The sequence below is a fragment of the Oncorhynchus kisutch genome, unplaced genomic scaffold, assembly GCF_002021735.2.
Source record: "Oncorhynchus kisutch isolate 150728-3 unplaced genomic scaffold, Okis_V2 scaffold782, whole genome shotgun sequence".
NCBI lineage: Eukaryota > Metazoa > Chordata > Actinopteri > Salmoniformes > Salmonidae > Oncorhynchus > Oncorhynchus kisutch.
The window spans coordinates 166,381-189,660 of NW_022262727.1; the positions used below are offsets into that span (position 1 = coordinate 166,381).

The window sequence follows — 23,280 nt, forward strand, 5'->3', positions numbered from 1 at the left end:
GTACCAATGGCAGATTATCCCTTAAACAATTCCCACAGTACTGAACGACATATTCAAGTGTAGAACTGAAGTAGAATGCCCCTTTAAAACAATACATTATTTCAAGAACTACATAGTGTCCCTGTTTTTAAGACAGTACTCACTGGTGGTAGTCTGATCTTCAGCCTCCTCCGCTTTCACTCCCAAAACGTCTTCCTCCTTTTTGATTGAGATAGTCTCCTCTTCCTCTTTTACTCTGAAAGGTTCTTCCTCTTCTTTCACTACATTCTCTTCTTTCAATGTTATGGCATCTTCCTCGTTTTTGATTCTGAAAGCTTCTACCTCCTCCCCTTCCACTTTGACAACCTCTTTCCCATCTTCCTCTTTCACTGTAATATCATCCTCTTCTTCTTTCAATGTGATAGCGTCCTCTTCCTCCCTTTTCATCCTGAAAGCGTCTTCCTCTCCTTTCACCAGAGCTTCTTTCTCGGTCGAGCTTTGTGAGCTCATGCTCCGGTCGATTAGCCTAGTGCAGTATAAATTTAGTAACACATTTGCTAATTTAACGAGCAAATGACGTTAAAATGAACTAGTAGATGGGTAAACATAATTATATTCAAAACACTAAGAGTAATATACACAAGATTGGTCAAAAGAGCTTCAAAGACTCAACTTTATGTTCGCTAGCAAAGCAACACGTTGGTTGAATCAGAAGCCTTTTGTCGCTGTTGAAGAAGCCTCCAGTTCCGTCCACTAGATTATACGTCACGCAAGCAGCATCACCTGAAAGACTCATATCGCCATCTGCTGACTGGAGTGGGTAACGCAGACTGGAAAAATATTAATAACAATGTTTATTCTGGCAAGCCATGTCATGCGAAGAAATTTTAAAAGAGCCAGATGTTATGTTTTCTCTTACTTCTTACATCCAATAGTTTACTCCAGGGCTGACCTGCCCGTTAGACAGGATTAGGTGACAGATTAAAGAGTTTTCCATTTTTGTCATCGTTATTCTGAACCGACTGCCTGCAAGTCATCGTTAAATTTGCCTAAGTGATATGTATTTTCCTTCAAGTTTCTGAAGAGGAAACAGTCAGGAAATGCCCCTGTCTGAGTGCATTTGTCTACCACTATGTGTAGCTGTTAGCGATGATGCTAATGACAACCATCTTCTGGTTGATGGAAAAGCTTTCCCAAAAAACCTTGTCAATTAAATGTTAACTACAAAGTAGTCTATGCCTCCCTGGCAGAATGATATCATGACTATTTGCATCAATCCAGTTGTGATTTGTTCAGCAGACTCTGCAATCACATGTGTGCTACAGAGACACCACTAACCAAGCAAGGCTCTTGTGTGCTACAGAGACACCACTAACCAAGCAAGCCTCTTGTGTGCTACAGAGACACCACTAACCAAGCAAGGCTCTTGTGTGCTACAGAGACACCACTAATCAAGCAAGACTCTTGCTGGTGTCACTTCAATTAAAGGGTATCTACACACAAAAATGAACATGTCTTAGATTTTTCTCAGACATCAAAAGTGGTCTCCTGATGTGGTTTAAGTGTTGTCGTGGACTTAGAATATCCAATGGTGTTGTTTTCTATTAACAGTGTGATTTAGAGAGAAAAACAGACAAACAGGGACAAATCAGAAACCTGGAAAAACTAAATGGAGAAAATGGAATTAGGTTCAATAAAACGGATTAGATAGAGATGTTATAGAGCCATAAATATTCTATACATTTTCTCCCATTACTGTATTATCTAGGGATAGTGTAGAGTAACAGCTGTTTCCTGAAGTGACCTTTAACCTCCCTGCTCCTCAATACTTCTTCCACTGGATCAAAGCTTCAGCCAAGTAGGATACATGATAGTGGCAACACATGGAGTTGGGTTGGATATAGTCATGGTAGGATACATGATAGTGACAACACATGGAGTTGGGTTGATATAGTCATGGTAGGATAGATGACAGTGGAAACACATGGAGGATATATTTGTTGGATATAGTCATGGTAGTAGGATACATGATAGTGGCAACACATGGAGTAGGGTTGGATATAGTCATGGTAGGATACATCATAGTGACAACACATGGAGTAGGGTTGATATAGTCATGGTAGGATACATTGAGTGGCAAGATGTTCTTTACCATTCGGCCATCAGATTTGCCACCAATGCTCCTTATAGGACACCTCACTGCACTCTATACTCTGTAAACTGGTTATCTCTGTATACCAGTCGCAAGACCCACTGGTTTAATGCTTATTTATAAAACCCTCTTAGGCCTCACTCACCCCTATCTAAGATATCTTCTGCAGCCCTCATCCTCCACATACAATACCCGTTCTGACAGTCATATTCTGTTAAAGGTCCCCAAAGCACACACATCCCTGGGTCGCTCCTCTTTTCAGTTCGCTGCAGATAGCGATGGGAACTGTCTGTCTATATAAGGTCCCACAGTTTACAGCGCAAGTCAGAGCAAAAACCAAGCCATGAAGTCGAAGGAATTGTCCGTAGAGCGCCGGCACAGATATGGGGAAGGGAGACAACAACAAAACATTTGCCGCATTGAAGTTCCCAAAGGACACAGTGGCTACCATCGTTCTTAAAAGGAAAAGTTTGGAACCACCAAGGCTCTTCCTAGAGCTGGCCGCCTGGCCAAACTGCGCAATCAGGGAAGAAGAGCCTTGGTCTGGGAGGTTACCAAGAACCTGATGGTCACTCTGACAGAGATCTAGAGTTCCTCTGTGGAGATGGGAGACACCAACACTTGCCTAAATAGCCCATATGCCACCATAGGAAGTGTTATGTGTTGTTCGCGATGAGCCTTGGTCAATTTAGCTCAGAGTATGCCACCCTATTCTATCTGTCACCTTTTTTTAATAGATTTTTTTTTCACCTTTATTTAACCAGGTAGGCTAGTTGAGAACAAGTTCTCATTTACAACTGCGACCTGGCCAAGATAAAGCATGCCTGTTCACACTGCTAACACAGAGTTACACATGGAGTAAACAATTAACAAGTCAATAACACAGTAGAAAAAAAAGAGAGTCTATATACATACCTAATCTGGGACCGAGAGACTGAAAAACAGCTTCTATCTCAAGGCCATCAGACTGTTAAACAGCCACCACTAACATTGAGTGGCTGCTGCCAACACACTGTCAATGACACTGACTCAACTCCAGCCACTTTAATAATGGGAATTGATGGGAAATGATGTAAATATATCACTAGCCACTTTAAACAATGCTACCTTATATAATGTTACTTGCCCTACATTATTCATCTCATATGCATACGTATATACTGTACTCTATATCATCGACTGCATCCTTATGTAATACATGTATCACTAGCCACTTTAACTATGCCACTTTGTTTACATACTCATCTCATATGTTATACTGTACTCGATATCATCTACTGTATCTTGCCTATGCTGCTCTGTACCATCACTCATTCATATATCCTTATGTACATATTCTTTATCCCCTTACACTGTGTATAAGACAGTAGTTTTTGGGAATTGTTAGTTAGATTACTTGTTCGTTATTACTGCATTGTCGGAACTAGAAGCACAAGCATTTGGCTACACTCGCATTAACATCTGCTAACCATGTGTATGTGACAAATAAATTTTGATTTGATTTGATTTAATCCTGCCTAACAGGCAATCCAATCCTGGAGGAAAGTATTGGCTGTAAGAAGTAAGAACATAACATCTGGTTATTTTTTAAATGACTTCTTATGACATTGCTTGCCAGACTGAACATTGTAATTCATATTTTCCAATTTGCGTGACCCACTCCAGTCAGCAGATGGCGATATGAATTTTTCAGGTGATGCTTCTTACGTGACGTATAATCTAGTGGACGGGACAGGAAGCTTCTTCAACAGCGACAAAAGGCTTCTGATTTAACCACGCTATGCTTTGCTAGCAAACCTAAAACCGAAACATTGGAGCTCTTTAGACCAATCTTGTGTATATTACTCTTAGTGTTTTCAACATAATTCTGTTTACATATCTACTGGTTCATTTAAACGTAATTTGCTTGTTAAATTAGCAAATGTGTTACATTGATAATGCACTAGGCTAATCTCCCGGAGCATAAACTCACTAATCTAGACGGAGAAAGAAACTGGTGAAAGGAGGCAAAGAAGCTTGAAGAATGAATAAGGAGGCTATCACATTGAAACAAGAGGATGATATTACAGTGAAAGAGGAATATGGGAACGAGGTTGTCAAAGAGGTAGAAGCTTTCAGAATCAAAAAGGAGGAAGATGCCGTAAAATTGAAAGAGGAGGAAGACCCTTTTGGAGTAAAAGAGGAGGATATCTCAATAAAAGAGGAAGACGTTTTGGGAGTGAAAAATGAGACTGAAGATCCGATTACCACCAGTGAGTACTGTCTTAAACGGGCACAAACTATGCAGTTGTTTTTAAAGGGGCATTATACTGAAGTTCTACACTTGAATATGTTGCTCAGTACTGTAGGAATTGTTTATTAAGGGGCAATTTGCCATTGGTACATATATTTTTGGAACTACAAAAATTGATTTATTGAATTCTCTATGTGGTCTATATTAAAGTGCATGACTATCGTGGATCCTCTGGGGAGCCTCAACAACATCCTGATGCTGATGAAGCAGAGAAGAGTCTCTCCAGATCAGAACACCAGATGGTACAGCTTGGTCTGGTCTAGCATACAGCTTGGGGTCTCAGGGTCTGGTCTGGGCTTCTGTAAAGCACTTTTTCAACAGTGACATCAGCATCCATAATGATATGCGTCTGTGTCCCCTCTTTATGGTTACCAGGACAACGCTAGCCCCTCCTCCCTCCCGGAGTCCCCGTTTCGTACCTCTTCCGGTAGCACCTTACTGCTGGGTAGGAAGAGGTTGTCTGTGCTGCTGGTGGACTGCAGGAAAACAATGGGGCTGAGTGGAACTGTGAGAGGAGGAGAAGAGAAGAAAGGATCAGATTTGACTCATCAAAGTAAGTGCTGTAGTTTAGTTTGAACAAATATAATAGATCTTCCCACTGGTATCTGTTACCAGGACAACCAGCAGAGTTCTGTTAGTTGACATGAAGATGGACTAGTATCTTTTACCAGTGGGGCTGTCCCCGACTAATACAAATCTTGTTTGACTTAGCCACCTGTTCTTTTCACCAATCAATTGGTGCAAATGTTAAACATGTATTTCTATATATACACTACCGTTGAAAAGTTTGGGGTCGCTTAGAAATGTCCTTGTTTTTGAAAGATTTTTTTTTTTTTGGTCCATTTTAAAATAACATCGACAATCAAAAGCCACAAAATGCTGATGCTCCAGATACTCAACTAGTCTAAAGGAGGCCAGTTTTATTGCTTCTTTAATCAGAACAACAGTTTTCAGCTGTGCTAATATAATTGCATAAGCGTTTTCTAATGTTCGATTCGCATTTTAAAATGATAAACTTGGATTAGCTAACACAACGTGCCATTGGAACACAGGACTGATGGTTGCTGATAATGGGCCTCTGTAGATAATAATGGGCCTCTGTGTAGATAATAATGGGCCTCTCTGTAGATAATAATGGGCCTCTAGATAATAATGGGCCTCTCTGTAGATAATAATGGGCCTCAGTAGATAATAATGGGCCTCTGTAGATAATAATGGGCCTCTGTAGATAATAATGGGCCTCTGTAGATAATAATGGCCCTCTATGTAGATAATCAGCCATTTTCCGCTACACCATTAGCAATGTCTACACCGTATGATAAATGTAATGTTGTTTTAACTGACAAAAGGACATGTATATCCTAACACGATCCGTGTTGTAAACAGCATTCTGCATGAATTACGACTCTTTCAACTTGCAACAAAACAATTTTATGAAATCAAATTTTGTTAGCAATCAAACGTAGCTTAACACGGTCAAGTTCGGTTTCTGTGCAATCCTCAGACACTCTAGAAGGCAACCAAACATGTTTCATAATTCTACATTACGTATTGGCTATACAAGACCTGAATTAGCCCATGAAGGTTCTTGGACCAATGACCACCTATCGTTTTGAAACCTAGCTAGATAGCCAATGATCTGGGATTTCCAGCAGTATGTGAACGCCGTTTGTAGGACAAACAGCCATCATGCTAGAGCTGTGCACAACAGAGTTCATTCTCTGGTGAAAGGAAACCAGATGCACGGTAGTTTACGTTTCACAGCAGTTCGTTCTCTTCTACAGACTTCTCAAGTCTGAAAAAGTTAAACATGGTTACTAAGAGTGGGAAAGCTAAATCTCAGTCCAAGTATAATTATTTTGATGATATTATTGCAGAAATTGACCAGGAGAGTGACACAGAAGGAATGGATGAGGACTCTGTGAGCGACCAGAGTTTTGATTCCAGCGCGGAAGAAATGTTTTTGGAAGGAGAAGATCCACTTTTTGATCAGTAAGTAAAACAAGTTTTTACTTCTCATGCTAATGCAGTTGTTTAAATGGTTGCATATTTGTTTATATATATATATATATACATACACACACACACACACACACACACACACACACACACACACACACACACACACACACACACACACACACACACACACACACACACACACAGTCAGAGTTTACATACACTTAGTTTGGAGTCCTTAAAACTTGTTTTTCAACCACTCCACAAATGTCTTGTTAACCTCTCTGGTACAAGTGCGTCCCACCTCGACAACAGCCAGTGAAATTGCAGGGCGCCAGATTAAAAACAACAGAAATCCCATAATTAAAATTCCTCAAACATACAAGTATTATACACCATTTTAAAGATAAACTTGTTGTAAATCCAGCCAAATTGTCCTGTTTCAAATAGGCTTTACGGCGAAAGCACACCAAACAATTGTTAGGTCAGCCCCTAGCAACAGAACCATACAGTCATTTTCCAACCAAGGAGAGGTGTCACAAAAGTCAGAAATAGCGATTAAAATTAATCACTTACCTCTGATCATCTGGTGGCACTCCCAGGTCTCCATGTTAAACAATAAATGTTTGTTTTGTTCGATAATGTCCCTCTTTATGACCAAAAACCCCCTTTTTGTTCGCACGTTTAGTCCAGTAATCCGAAGGTGCGGGCACCAAGTCCAGACAAAGTTTTTAAAAAGTACAATAAAAGTTTGTAGAAACATGTCAAACTGTAGTATGATCTAAAATAAGGACGCGCAACAATGAGGTTCTAGCTCCAGCCTGTTTATTAACCTAACCCTTGCATGTCCTACATAGGTACGGATACCCCCAAGGGACATTTTCAATCCTCAGGTTGTTTTTGTCATAAATAATAAAATAATATTTCAACTGGAGAAAAGCTTCGTCAATAGAAAAGGAGAAACAAGTAAGACGCGCTTGGCTCATGTCTGGAAATGTCCACTGTCCTCTCATTGAAAGTGCTGTATCACCCTCATTTTTCAGAGTAAAAGCCTGAAACAATGCCTAAACACTGGTCACATGTAGAGGAAGCCATAGAGCTCGTGAACTGGGTCTTAAATCTTTGTTTGGTGGAAAGGCTTTCAATGGAAAAACAGCCTTTCAAAATAATAGTACTTCCTGGTTGGATTTTCCTCGTTTTCACCTGCCATATCCATTCTGTTATACTCGCAGACATTATTTTAACAGTTTTGGAAACTTTAGTTTTCTACCCAAATCTACTAATTATATGCATACCCTAGTTTATGGACCTGAGTAGCAGACAGTTTAAAAACCTGTCTAGGACAGGCGTTCCTCTAGGGAAACATTTCAACAAAAATTGCCCGAAATGTCATTATTATAAATTATATAAATTAAATCAGAAGTGCAATACACCAAATGAAAGCTAAACCTCTGGTTAATCTAGCCACCATGTCAGAATTCAATAAGCTTTACTGCAAATGCGATTATCGATCAGAAATAGCAATAAAATTCATCAGTTACCTTTTGAAGATCTTCTTCTTTTGGCAACACTAAAGGTCACGACAAAACAATAGTGTCGTTTTGTTCAATATAATCCATTTTTATAGCCTAACAGGAAACATTTTGTAAACGGCTTGGCGTAAATTCCGTGTCCTTCAACTTTGGACGTAACGTTCAATGTAATTACTCAATCTAAATGGACGTTTATCGAGTCATGTTTGGTTTCATTGCAATCCTCTGTTTGTTAGTAAAACAACCACACTTCATGGTTCTTTTCTGGGACATATTGACCGAAAGGAACTGATTTGAACACGGCAAACAATGACTGTATTTCGGACCAATGACCACTGATCGTCTTGAAATCTAGCTGGGTAGATAGCCAATGAGCTCAGGTAAACGACAACATGTGATGGTTCTATCCAGGAAGACTATCGTTTGTGGGAAACTCAAGCGTATAGACAACCATTCGCCATTGAAAACTCTACGAGGCAGCCACGCTGGTTACGTGCAGCATTTCTGTTTTGAGAGCATTTTCAGAGAATAATTATGGCAAGTAAATCTTTAAAATCGAAGGCAAAGACAAAGTATACAGATCTACACGATATCATTGACGATATTGATAGAGATAGTGAGAGTGAATTACTACAAGATGAGTCAGACCAGACAGTGACTATTCTTTTCACTCTAAATGGAGAAGATTCTGTGTTGGATTGGTGAGTAACGTTGTTTGAAATGAATAATATCAAATATTATTCATTTGAGTTGTTTGAGATATATATATATATTTTTTGCCATATATAAAAATATGACGAGGACATGAAATATAAAGTACACATGTGTATAAAGTAAACATTGCTCTACATTGTGGGTGTATCTGTGTGTCTGTATATATTACATATATTTTTACATGTCCATTCCATGTTTAGATAAAATACAGCACCTCACCTTAGTGGATGTTTACTTACTCTATATATAATCTGTGTCTGTTTTGTCTTTATTTCACAGTCCCAGCGATTCTGATTGGGAGCCCATACTGCCAAGGTGCAAATCCCCCACTGAAGCTGGTCCTTCCAGCTGGACCCTTGCTGTCTCCGGCACCACACCTACCCCCGCCCGGCCATCAAGAGGTGTGAAGCCGGTGACAAAGAAGCGGAGGAAGGGAAGTGTGGAACCTGCTGGCAGTGCGGAGGAGGGTCGTTGGCACTCTGTGCTGGAGGAGGATGTGGCCCCACCACCTCCAATTTTCAGACCAAAGAGGCCACCAGGTCCTCAGCTGGACATGAACTCCAAGTACAGCCCCATGCAACTTTTTCAGTTGTTTTTCACCTCGGCAGTTGTTGATTCCCTGGTGTTGAACACTAATAAGTACGGAGCTAAGAAGCAGGCAGGCAAGAAAGAGACATGGATGCCCATTTCCAGGTCAGATCTTTTTTGTTACTTTTCTATGGTCATTTACATGGGTCTTGTGAAGCTAAAAACCCTGAAGGACTACTGGAAATCTGCACCCCTCTATCAACTGCCTTTTCCCTCCACAGTCATGTCATGCAAAAGGTTTCTGACAATCTCACGGGCGCTTCATATCAGTGACCCAGAAGTTGATAAGGACAACGAGACGAAACGAGGCACGGCAAGGTTTGATAAGCTCTGCAAAATTAAACCTCTCTACCTCGACATCATTGAGGCCTGCAATACTTATTTTCAGCCTGCCCAGAACCTTTCCATAGATGAGAGGATGGTAGCCTCAAAGGCCAGAAATGGCCTAAAACACTACATGCGTAACAAACCGACTAAATTGGGTTACAAACTGTTTGTTTTGGCCGATTCTGCGTGTGCATACACGTGCAATTTTTTTGTCTATGAGGGTAAGAACAGTTGTGCGACCGGTAAGGGATTTAGCTATGACTCCGTTATGCAGTTATTAGATTTTCAGCTGCTAGGGAAGGGCTACAAACTGTTTGTGAATAACTTTTACACAAGCCCTACCCTGTTCACAGACCTGAGGAAGCTGGATGTGTGGGCCTGTGGCACCATTCGGACCAACAGAGTGGGCTTTCCGAAAACCAGGGTGAATGACATGCCTAAGCAGGCTGAGCGGGGTACCATGAGATGGATCCGTGAAGATGGCCTGCTGTTTGTGAAGTGGATGGACACCAGAGAGGTGGCGATGTGCTCCACTATCCACAAGTCCTTCAGTGGTGATCACGTCGTCAGGCGTGTGAAGGACGCTACAGGGGCATGGACCACCAAAAATGTCCCCATTCCAACTGCAGTAAAGGACTACAACAAGAGCATGGGGGGAGGTGTGGGCCTATCATATGCGCTGATAGGATACTATAATGTTCTCCACAAAACCATGAAATGGTACAAGACATTGTTTTATCATTTCATTGACATTGCTGTGGTGAATGCCTTCATCCTCCAGAAGGAAATGGCCAAGAGCTGTGGACAGCCCCCCATCTCACAGCTAGCCTTCAGAGAGCTGCTCATCCAGGAGCTTGCTAGCTACAGCACTGTAGCACCTTCATTCCCCTCTACCTCTGTCCCTTCTGCTCCATCAACCAGTGGTGTGCACATGCTTAAATTCCTTATTGCAGGCAGGAATGAGTGCAAAAGGGGCTTAGTAAGGAGGCTACGTTGTGCTCTTTGCCACAAGAAATCCTCTGTCGGCTGCACCACCTGTTCAGTGACCCTCTGCTTCACAGCAGAAAGAGACTGCTATGGGCTATGGCATCAGCAGCACAATATTGTGTAGAGGGTCTTCACATTATTGAACATTGAGTGTAAATAATTACCCTTGTTATTTTTAATTTTTTGAAATATTCATTTTTTTCTTCAATTTTTCCGGGTATGTTTGAATAATTGTTTTGTATATAGTTATTTGCATCAATGTTTCGATGTTCCAATTCGGCCACTTGGGTACATTTGGGAAACTTGTGAGGGACACCTGGGTGACTTCATGCTCAATGGCATGTACCTCACTCATTCCTGAAGGTATCTGTCTGAAACTTTGGTCAAATACTGTTGCCTACCTATGTTCTTATTTGAAATTAGCCCCAGTATCATAACTGAATGTTTGGCTGTTCTAGTTTATTTTAAAGATGCAACAACATTAAAAGAACAGAGAAACACCTGTGTATTTTCTTCTACCAGATCTATGGTGTTATATTCTCCTACATTCAATTCACATTTACACAACCTTCAGAGTGTTTTCTTTCAAATGGTACCAAGAATGTGCATATCCTTGCTTCTGGGCCTGAGCTACAGGCTGTTAGATTAGGGTATGTCTTCAGGAGGAAATTGCACAAAGTAACCCGAAGAGGTTTTTAATAAGGTACGGTAGGTTGAAAGGTTGGTCAGTTGGTTGGTAGGGTCTGTCAGCTGACAGACAGAGAAGATACATAATAAAGGTGTGGTAAAGGAGAGACTATGAGTAAGAAAGTGATCAGAGTAACCATAGCAACAGAGGACATGGTGTCAGCAGCAGCTCTCTACAAAACCTCAAATGTTGCATCACTTGCGGTGGGCCTCAGAGAGACACATCTAGATGGCCTCAAATCTGCCCTTGGACAGATATAAATGAGCTGTTGGCTAAATCTGGTGCTACGCATCACTTCTCACTTCTGAGACTTCTGACACCATTGAAATCAGTAGACATGAAAATTACCAGCACTCTGACTCTGTCCTGCACCAGGAGAGTCTAATGGACGAGAAACTAGAGAGAGAAAGATTTGTCCATAGCATGAACAGTTACAATTGATTTCCATCCAGCATTATAGCATTTAATCTCACAGCACATTAGTTGTAATGTCTGAGATGAGAGATTCATCATACCTGCTCTTGATGAAGAGTGACCACTGATATCTCCAGATGTCAGGATGTTGTAGAGACGGTTGTGGAGGTGTTTGGGAATGTTGTGAGGTTTGTGAGGGTGTTTGTTGGGGATGTTGTTGGGAGGGTTGTGAAGATGTAGAGGTTGAGGGTTGTGAAGGTGTTTGTTGGGGATGTTGTAGAGAGGTTTGGGAGGGTTGTGAAGGTGTTTGTTGGGGATGTTGTAGAGAGGTTTGGGAGGGTTGTGAAGGTGTTTGTTGGGGATGTTGTAGAGAGGTTTGGGAGGGTTGTGAAGGTGTTTGTTGGGGATGTTGTAGAGAGGTTTGGGAGGGTTGTGAAGGTGTTTGTTGGGGATGTTGTAGAGAGGTTTGGGAGGGTTGTGAAGGTGTTTGTTGGGGATGTTGTAGAGAGGTTTGGGAGGGTTGTGAAGGTATTTGTTGGGGATGTTGTAGAGAGGTTTGGGAGGGTTGTGAAGGTATTTGTTGGGGATGTTGTAGAGAGGTTTGGGAGGGTTGTGAAGGTATTTGTTGGGGATGTTGTAGAGAGGTTTGGGAGGGTTGTGAAGGTGTTTGTTGGGGATGTTGTAGAGAGGTTTGGGAGGGTTGTGAAGGTGTTTGTTGGGGATGTTGTAGAGAGGGTTGTGAAAGTGTGTTCTCTATGTTGATCATCGGAACTCATTTGAAGGTAACCTATACACACAAATGGAAGTACGGAGGTAGTTTTGTGCCCCCAAAAATAAGGAGTTAAATATATGTAAAACAATATAAAATATTACCTGAGCTTTCTTATATCGCCTAGATAAAGGACAGACACTTCAAAGTGTAAAGCCTTATTACTTAAAACAAATATATAGGTATTTTTTTCCAGTTATAAAATGTGTTTTCAATGCATTTCTATGGGCAATATTAGTAAAGCCCAAATTCAATATTTGATTTAAATATATATAAATATATATTCAGTACCAGTCAAAAGTTTGGACACACCTACTCATTGCAGGGGTTTTCTTTATTTGAACTTTTCTACATTACCAAGAGTGTTGCAAAGCTGTCATCAAGGCAAAGGGTGGCTACTTTGAAGACTCTCAAACATAAAATATATTTAGATTTGATTAACACTTTTTTGGTTCCTACATGATTCTATATATGTTATTTCATAGTTTTGATGTCTTCACTATTATTCTACAAAGCAGAAAAAAGTAAAAATAATGAAAATCTCTGGAATGAGTAGGTGTGTCCAAACTTTTGACTGGTACTGTATATATAAATAAATTAAATATTGAATTTGGGCTTTACTAATATTGCCCATAGAAATGCAATGAAAAGACGTTTATAACTGGATTAAAATACCTATATATTTGACTAAGGTTTTGAAGTGTCCAAACTTTTGACTGGTATTACACATATATATATATATATTTATACCTAAAGGGGTCCTAGAATAAAAAATCAAACATCTAAATAATCCACAGTATGGCCATCTTAAAACAATTCCAACCAATAAAATACAGCTACATTTGGAGAGGACAGCATTCGGAAAATATTCAGACACCTTGACTTTTTCCAGATGTTGTTACGTTACAGCCTTATTCTAAAATGTATTAAATTAAGTTTTTCCGTCATCACAATAACCCATAATGACAAAGCGAAAACATGTTTTTAGGAATTTGAACTGAAATACTACATTTACATAAGTATTCAGACCCTTTACTCAGTACTTTGTTGAAGCACCTTTGGCAGTGATTACAGCCTCAAGCCTTCTTGGGTATGACAACACAAGCTTGGCACACCTGTATTTGGGTAGCTTCTCCCATTCTTCTCTGCAGATCCTCTCAAACTCTGTCAGGTTGGATTGGGAATGTTGCTGCACAGCTATTTTCAGGTCTCTCCAGAGATGTTCGATCAGGTTTAAGTCCGGGCTCTGGCTGGGCCACTCAAGGACATTCAGAGACTTGTCCTGAAGTCACTCCTGTGTTATCTTGGCTGTGTGCTTAGGGTCGTTGTCCTGTTGGAAGGTGAACCTTCGCCCCAGTTTGAGGTCCTGAGATCTCTGGAGCAGGTTTTCATCAAGGATCTCTCTGTACTTTTCTCTGTTCATCTTTGCCTGCGTTGTGATCTGAGGACCCATGCCAAACCTTTTCAGTCTCCTGAGGGGGAATAGGGTTTGTCGTGCCCTCTTTATATAGCCAAATTATTTTTCACTCAGGAAGCTCCGGTAAACAGTGGTTGTTGTGCACTGCTGCCACCACCAGGCCTGGAGTCCATTTTGACTTTGTTGATAGCGAGCTGTGTTAGCTAGCCGTGTTAGCTAGCCGTGTTAGCTAGTTGTCCGGCTAAAGACGTAGCAGCCAGCTGGCTACTGATCAACCTATTGTGTGTATTGAACATTCTTATTGGACAGCCTTACCTATAGAGTAGCACCACCACCCATCAGCCCATTCTCTTCTTGAAGTCAAAGCCCCAGTGTATTGTTGCTATAGGAGTTTATGATTAATAATCCTATTCATTTCAAGCCACACTAAGATGTCACCATACTTTTCATTTAAAGCCCCACTATGTAAGACATACATCATCAGAGTGGGCCTCCAATTTAAATGTAAACAATGGAGCAAATGCATCACATGTGAACATCACTTGATTATCAGAGGAGTGTATTATGACATCTGATAGAACTACTCAGACATTCCAAATATCACTTGATTATCAGAGGAGTGTATTATGACATCAGATAGAACTACTCAGACATTCCAAATCAGGCTTCATCCATATCATGAAGGTGGATATTGATACAACCATTTCAAAAGTAATGACCGGGCTGATGGAAACAGGATATGCCTGTATACGTTTCTAAATGCCGACAGACGATTTGTTACTTCGTTTGACATGGTGGGGTCTTTTTGTGTCAGTAAAAATGTATAAACGAGAAATGGCGGCATTAATCCTTTATGCGCAAATATCGATTTAATAACGATCATATCTTAGTTAATTTGGAGTCACGCGATGATATATTGTGTGGTCCTTGATGCTCCTTTCCAATACATGTTGATGGTCTTCTTCTGGTGACATGATGATGATTGATGCTTGGTTGCCATTTGACAAATAAAATAATGTCGCTCTCATCCATAATAATCTCATCATGTCGGTAGCCTACCAGCACTGTATATGTGAGCTGTTGGCTACAGAGCGCGTGAGCACGACAAGAGCACGTTTGCTATATAACTCAACGGTTTTTCAAAACCCTCAGTAGAGTTGAAAATGCAATGGAAACCCATTTAACTTGCATTTTTCATTCAGTACATGGGAATTCAACAGGAAAACATTCAACAGGAAAACATCATCACGCAAAGACTTTTATCCGCAATAAATATGTTTGATGCAAACGTTTCCGGTGGGAAAATGCGTATATTGTTTTATGCAGATTTGAGAATATTCACATGAAAATCTGTCGCAAATTGCATGGAAATTTAGCTACTACGGTGGATATTGATCCAACACCTGCCGCTTATCCGTTTTCCACATTGATCAAACATCATCACATGGATTTGTTTTGTTCAAATCAAATCATATGTTATTGGTCACATACACATGGTTAGCAGATGCTATTGGTCACATACACATGGTTGTCAGATGTTATTGGTCACATACACATGGTTAGCAGATGTTATTGGTGACATACACATGGTTAGCAGATGTTATTGGTGACATACACATGGTTAGCAGATGTTATTGGTCACATGCACATGGTTAGCAAATGTTATTGGTCACATACACATGGTTAGCAGATGTTATTGGTCACATGCGGATGTTATTGGTCACATACACATGGTTAGCAGATGTTATTGGTCACATACACATGGTTAGCGGATGTTATTGGTCACATACACATGGTTAGCAGATGTTATTGGTCACATACACATGGTTAGCAGATGTTATTGGTCACATACACATGGTTAGCAGATGTTATTGGTCACATACACATGGTTAGCAGATGTTATTGGTCACATACACATGGTTAGCAGGTGTTATTGTGAGTGTAGTGAAATGCTTATGCTTCTAGATCCGACAGTACAGCAGTATCAAACAGATAATATCTAACAAATTCCACAACTAAACCTAATACACATAATCCAGTAAAGGAATGGGAAATATAGAAGTAGAAAACATGGATGAGCAGAAACACAGCAGCTAAGATGCAATATATAGTGAAGAATAGATAGTGAAGGATACAGTATTTACAGTTGAAGCTAAAGATTACATACACTTAGGTTGGAGCCATTAAAACTCATTTTTCAACCACTCTACAAATGTCTTGTTAACAAACTATAGTTTTGGCAAGTCGGTTAGGACATCTGTGTTAATGACACAAGTCATTTTTCCAACAATTGTTTACAGACAGATTATTACACAATCCCAGTGGGTCAGAAGTTTACATACACTAAATTGACTGTGCCTTTAAACAGCCTTGGAAAATTCCAGAAAATTATGTCTATAGCTTCTGATAGGCTAATTGACATCATTTTAGTCAATTGGAAGAGCACCTGTGTATGTATTTCAAGACCTACCTTGAAACTCAGTGCCTCTTTACTTGACATCATGGGAAAATAAATAAAAATCTGCCAAGATCTCAGAAAAAAATGGTAGACCTCCACAAGTCTGGTTCATCCTTGGGAGCGATTTCCAAATGCCTGTAGGCATCCTCTGGTCTGATGAAACAAAAATAGAACTGTTTGGCCATAATGACCATCGTTATGATCGGAGGAAAAAGGGGGATGCTTGCAAGCCGAAGAACACCATCCCAACCGTGAAGCACACAGGTGGCAACATCACGTTGTGGGGGTTCTTCACTGCAGGAAGGACTGGGGCACTTCACAAAATAGATGGCATTATTGGTGAAAATGATGTGAATATATTGAAGCAACATCTCAAGACATCAGTCAGGAAGTTAAAGCTTGGTCGTAAATGGGTCTTTCAAATGGACAATGATGCCAAGCATACTTCCAAAGTTGTGGCAAAATGGCTTAAGGACAACAAAGTCAAGGTATTGGAGTGGGCATAACAACGCCCTGACCTTAATGCTATAGAAAACAGAGCATTTTTACCCTTTTAAAAATAGTTATAGGGGGAGGTCCAGAGGATGTCTGTCTTTGAAAGGGTCATTGTAATATTTAAGATGTCCCCTTTACTGATTACCTAAACCTACAAGTCAAGGGGTCTGAATACTTTCCAAAGAAACTGTAAGTGATTGAGGAGAGAGCATAATTGCTATATTCTAATTACAATCATTGACCCATAAGGGACCACATGACCAAAGCAATGCGTGACCCATGCAGAATTAAAACCATATTCATCTTAATGAGAAATATAATCGAATAAACAAATGTTTGCATAACCAAAGACATGAAAACGGGTGGGAACATTGTATTTAGCTAGGATTTCATAAGGCCAGGAATGTCATTGAGAATAACAATAGACAATAGTTAATGTTGCTAGTTTAGCGATGAAGATAGTGAAGGTTCATCAATGTTAAGCATGTTTTTTAATTTGACGTGGAAACAATGTTTATTCAACCAGTGGGAGGCTTGTAAAAGGCCACAGGAAAGTGGAATGAGGAACTCTTCATTGAGACAATCATGAAACAGCAATCTGTGGGTGAGTTGTAGTGGATATTATAATATAAGGATCTGCTGGAGTCCAAGTCAAACCAAGATTCTTTATTTGAGCTCAGAGAGAACAACAGAGTTTGGTATTTGGTATTTTACTAGGATCCCCATTAGCTGTTGCAAAAGCAGCAGCTACCCCTCCTGCGGTCAACACAAAACATGACACATAATTGTCATGTCTCTCGTCGGAAGGCATGGACCAAAGCGCAGCGTGGTAAGTGTTCATGATTTTTATTTAATCAAAAAACATTCAAACAAAATAACAAAGAGAAGAACGAACAGTTCTGTAAGGCAAATCAACTATACAGAAAACAACTACCCAAAAATCACAGGTGGAAAAAGGCTGCCTAAGTATGATTCACAATTAGAGACAACGATAGACAGCTGCCTCCGATTGGGAACCACACTCGGCCAAAAACAAAGAAATACAAAAACACATAAAAAGGAACATAGAATGCCCACCCTAGTCCCACCCTGGCCTAACCAAAATAGGGAATAAAAGCTTCTCTATGGCCAGGGCGTGACAGCCGCTCTGTTCTGGGCCAGCTGCAGCTTTACTAGGTATTTCCTTGCAGCACTGGACCACACGACTGGACAATAATCAAGATTAGACTAAACTAGAGCCTGCAGAACTTGCTTTGTGGATTGTGGAGATTAGTGTCAAAAAAGCAGAGCATCTCTTTATTATGGCTAGACCTCTCCCCAGCTTTACAACCATTGAATCTATATGTTTTGACCATGACAGTTTACAATCTAAGGTAATGCCAAGTAATTTAGTCTCCTCAAGTTGTTCAACAGCCACACAATTCATTACTAGATTCAGGTGAGGTCTAGAACTTAAGGAATGATTTGTACCAAATACAACGCTCTAAGTTTTAGAGATGTTCAGTACCAGATTATTACTGGCCATGCATTCCAAAACAGAATGCAACTATTTGTTAAGGGTTTCAGTGACTTCATTAGCTATGGTTGCTGGTGCTTATATAGTTGAATCATCAGCATAAATGGACACACATGCTTTGTTTAATGCCAGTGGCAGGCCATTGGTAAAAATAGAAAAGAGTAGAGGGCCTAGAGAGCTGCCCTGCGGTACATCACATTTCATATGTTTGACATTAGAGAAGCTTCCATTAAAACCCCTCAGAGTTCTATTAGATCGATAGCTCTGAATCCAAGCCATAGCACAAACATTCTTAAACAACAGGTTATGGTCAATAATATCAAAGGCTGCACTGAAATCTAACAATAGAGCTCCCACAATCTTCTTGTTATCCATTTCTCTCAACCAATCATCAGTCATTTGTGTTAGTGCAGTACATGTTGAGTGCCCGTCTCTATAAACATGCTGAAAGTCTGTTGTTCATTTACAGAAATATATAGCATTGTATTTGTTCAAACACAATTTTTTCCAACAGTTTGCTAAGAGCTGGCAGAACCAGTAAAGGCCGCTTTACCACTCTTGAGAGTGGTAAAGCGGCCTTTAGAGTGGTAAAGGTTTGTGTCAAGAAAACCTTTGCTGGGTTTTTACAGCTCAACAGTTTCCCAAGAATGGCCCACCATCGAAACAGTGGCTGTCAGTGCCGTTTCAGTTGAGGCAGGACAATTTGTTGATTCATGGCCTTATTTCTATTACAGCATATCAGATGACTGTCATTCATATTCCATTCACCCTGTTCAATGTAACAGCGATAGGTTTAGGCTACTACATGATACTAACATTTCCCCTATACCCATCATGAGGTAGAGCTGGCAGAACCAGTAAAGGCCGCTTTACCACTCTTGGGTAGTGGATTAATTTGGCTTCCAGGCCTGAGGACAAAGACTTTCCTCTAGGCTCATGTTAAAAATATGTCAGATAGGAGTGGCTATAGAGTCAGCTACTGTCCTCAGTAGCTTTCCATCTAAGTTGTCAATGCCAGGAGGTTTGTCATTATTGATCGATAACAATTTTTCAATACTTGCACTGCTTTTCTTTCATGATGTTTTTTTCCATCATTCTTTATATCATTGATCTTGGCTTCTTAATACGTTTATTATTTTTGTTGAGTTTGGTCACATAATTTCTCAATTTGCAGTACAGATGTGCAGCCAGACTTATTAGCCACTCCTTTTGCCCCAACTCTTTCAAACATACAGTTTTTAAATTCCTCATCAATCCATGGAGCCTTAACAGTTAACAGTCAGTTTCTTAACAGGTACATGTTTATCAATAATTGGAAGAAGCAATTTCATCTGGTAAAAACAGGTAAACACATTATCAGTCAACAATATAAGACAATGGGAGCACTGTGTATGTTCTCTGATGAGTTGTGAGTCAATGAGATGTGAAATATCAATATATGCTAAGAGAAGTAATTTCTCTCTCCTGTGTGGATTCTCTAATGACATTTAAGTGATTGTTATGAGTAACATCTTTTCCCAAAATCTAATCTTCTGTAAGCCTTCTCCTCTGTGTCTCTTTCAGGCTTCCTAAATGGGCAAAAGCTTTGCGCCCTGGGAGGAGTGGTAATGCATCTCCCCTGTGTGTATTATCTTGTGCTGTTTCAGGGTCCCTAACTGGTTAAAACACTTGCCACACTGGGAGCAATGGTAAAGCTTCTCCCCTATGTGTATTATCTTGTGCTGTTTCAGGGCCCCTAACTGGTTAAAACACTTGCCACACTGGGAGCAGGGGTAAGGCTTCTCCCCTGTGTGTATTCTTTCGTGTTTTTTCAGATCCCCTGTCCCGTTGAAACACTTGCCACACTGGGAGCAGGGGTAAGGCTTCTCCCCTGTGTGTATTCTTTCGTGTTTTTTCAGATCCCCTGCCCAGGTGAAACACTTTCCACACTGGGAGCATTGGTATGGCTTCTCCCCTGTGTGAATTTTCTCGTGAGCTTTCAGGTGACCTTTCTCGTTATACATCTTTTCACATTGCGAGCAGTGGTAAGGCTTCTCCCCTGTGTGTATTCTCTCATGCCGTTTCAGCTTCCCCAAATCGTTACAACCCTTACCACACTGGGAGCAGTGGTAAGGCTCCTCCCCTGTGTGCATTCTCTCATGCCGTTTCAGCTCCCCTGACTGGTCGAAACACTTTCCACAGTGGGAGCAGTGGTAAGGCTTCTCCCCTGTGTGTATTCTCTCATGTCGTTTCACCTTCCACAAATCGTTAAAACGCTTTCCACAGTGGGAGCAGTGGTAAGGCTTCTCCCCTGTGTGTATTCTCTCATGCCGTTTCAGCTTCCCCAAATCGTTACAACCCTTTCCACACTGGGAGCAGTGGTAAGGCTTCTCCCCTCTGTGTATTCTCTCGTGCCGTTCCAGCTTCCCCAGATCGTTAAAACGCTTTCCACAATGGGAGCAGTGGTAAGGCTTCTCCCCTGTGTGCATTTTCTCATGAGCTTTCAGGTTTCCTTTATGGCGAAAACTCTTTCCACACTGCATGCAGCGGTAAGGCTTCCCCCTTATGTGTATTCTCTCATGAGTTTTCAGGTTTCCTTTCTGGTTAAAACTCTTTCCACACTGGGAGCAGTGGTATGGCTTCTCCCCGGTGTGTATTCTCTCATGTTGTTTCAGCTCACATAAGTGGTTACAACCCTTTCCACAGTGGGAACACTGGTGTCGTCTTGCTGGTTTAGACGTCCCTGGCTCTGGTTCCTCTGAATCTGGTCTTTCTCCTGACAAAGACAGTGTTTTTTTAAATAGAGACCCGAATGAAACCTCCACATGATAAAACGGCCTTGCTACGAGGGTAAATCCTAATCAGATCCCTAAGGCCAGTTTAAACAATCTCAGTGTGATTTTAATACAAATGTTGTAGAGTTTCCTGGTAATTACTGACAATGTTTACACTACTTATTTATTCATTCTGTTTGTCAGAACACAAAAAACTAAACAGTTCTAGGACACTCAAGACACAGACGTCACTGGATTCCAATCGAGCAGGTAGTTCTAAATATATAACTTTAATAGTTGTATGATACAGAATGCGACCTACAGTAGTGGCCAAAAGTTTTGACAATGAAAAATATTCATTTCCACAAAGTTAGCTGCTTCAGTGTCTTTAGATATTTTTGTCAGATGTTACTATGGAATGCTGAAGTACACTTACAAGCATTTCATAAGTGTCAAAGGTTTTTATTTACAATGATATTAAGTTGATGCAGTGTCAATATTTGCAGTGTTGACCCTTCTTTTTCAAGACCTCTGCAATCCGCACTGCCATGCTGTCAATTAACTTCTGGGCCACATCCTGACCGATGGCAGCCCATTCTTGCATAATAATCACTTTGTTATCACTTTTGCCTTATGGCAAGGTGCTCCATCATGCTGGAAAAGGCATTGTTTGTCACCGAACTGTACCTGGATGGTTGGGAGAAGTTGCTCTTGGAGGATGTGTTGGTACCATTCTTTATTAATGGCTGTGTTCCAACATTGTGAGTGAGCACACACCCTTGGCTGAGAAGCAACCCCACACATGAATACCCCAGTCCTCAGCAGTCCAATCCATGTAACTTTTGCAGAATATCAATCTGTCCCTGATGTTTTTTACTGGAGAGAAGTGGCTTCTCTGCTGTCCTTCTTGACACCAAAAGTCTTTGCTTCACTATGCGTGCAGATGCACTCACACCTGCCTGCTGCCATTCCTGAGCTCTGTACTGGTGGTGCCCCGATCCCACACCTGAATCAACAAGCCTTCTTCACAACAATTGAACCGCTCTCCTTGAAGTTCTTGATGATCCGATAAGTGGTTGATTTTAGTGCAATCTTACTGGCAGCTATATCCTTCCTGTGAAGCCCGTTTTGTGCAAAGCAATGATGACGGCACGTGTTTCCTTGCAGTTAACCGTGGGTAACATATGAAGAACAATGATTCCAAGCACCACCCTCCTTTTGAAGCTTCCAGTTTTGGGGGAGATTCAGTTAATTTGCATAGAAAATAGGGACTTTGCAATTAATTGCAACTCATCATCTGCACACTCTTCATAACATTCTGGAGTATATGCAAATTGCCGTCATACAAACTGAGGCAGCAGATTTGGTGAAAATTAAAATTTGTGTCATTCTCAAAACTTTTGGCCACGACTGTACACACTTCCTTAAACACAACAGTAAATAAGTCATTAAGTGGAAGTCCAAAACTTGTTTTTACGTTGAAGACACAAAGCACATCAGTAAAATCTCCCCGTTGTTGAAAGGGTTCGACACCTGCTGTTTTCTTATTTAGACGTTCACAGATTTTCAACATTTTTACTATCGCTGATGTCATATTTTGGGTAAAGTAAAAAATAAAGTGAAATATTTAGAAAGATGTTCCTAAAACTGATAGCAACTACAATAAACAAATTATAAACGCAACACTACAAAATTTTTTTACATCCCTGTTAGTTAACATTAGTTAGTTAACATTTATTCTCTGCCAAGATAATCCATCAACTTGACAGGTGTGGAATATCAAGAAGCTGATTGAACAGCTTGATTATTACACAGGTGCACCTTGTGCTGGGGAAAATAAAAGGCCACTCTCAAATATGCAATTTTGTCACAAAACACGCCACTAGTCACGTTTTGCAGCTGGACAGGGATTCTATTCAACTAACTTTAATAACTAGGGTTCATACCTGCCTGGCACACCAACAAAACTTTATCTTTACCCCCCTCTAACAATACCGCTACAGAATTAGCATAGTAGGCCATGTAATTTAAGGTAATCTGAAATATTTAGGACTAACTTATTCCTTGCCACCCATTCTGAAACTCACTGCAGCTCTTTGTAAGTGTTGCTGTCATTTCAGTTTCCATGGTAGCTGACGTGTACAGTGTTGAGTCATCCGCATACAGACACACTGGCTTTACTCAAATGTCATTGGCATGTCGTTGGTAAAGATTGAAAAAGGTAGGTACCAAACCGTTG

The 23,280-nt window shown here is 40.6% G+C and overlaps 1 protein-coding gene across 1 annotated transcript; it reads right to left on the bottom strand.

Moving 5' to 3' along the window:
• Window positions 1-19,672: 19,672 nt before the first annotated feature.
• Window positions 19,673-23,063, bottom strand: LOC116362026 (zinc finger protein 501-like). The gene is made up of 2 exons (XM_031816343.1): window positions 22,988-23,063; window positions 19,673-21,124 (listed from the first exon to the last, which is right to left on the bottom strand). Exons 1-2 carry the CDS (start codon window positions 23,061-23,063, stop codon window positions 19,857-19,859), a joined length of 1,344 nt encoding a protein of 447 aa, XP_031672203.1. The 3' UTR covers window positions 19,673-19,856.
• Window positions 23,064-23,280: the final 217 nt, after the last annotated feature.

Bases quoted from the DNA above. Each gene is read 5' to 3' on its own strand.
- LOC116362026 (XM_031816343.1), bottom strand. From the start codon at position 23,063: ATGGCCTACTATGCTAATTCTGTAGCGGTATTGTTAGAGGGGGGTAAA. The intron at 21,125-22,987 runs GTATGAACCCTA...GGATCTGATTAG, and splicing joins TTTGTTGGTGTGCCAGGCAG to GATTTACCCTCGTAGCAAGG.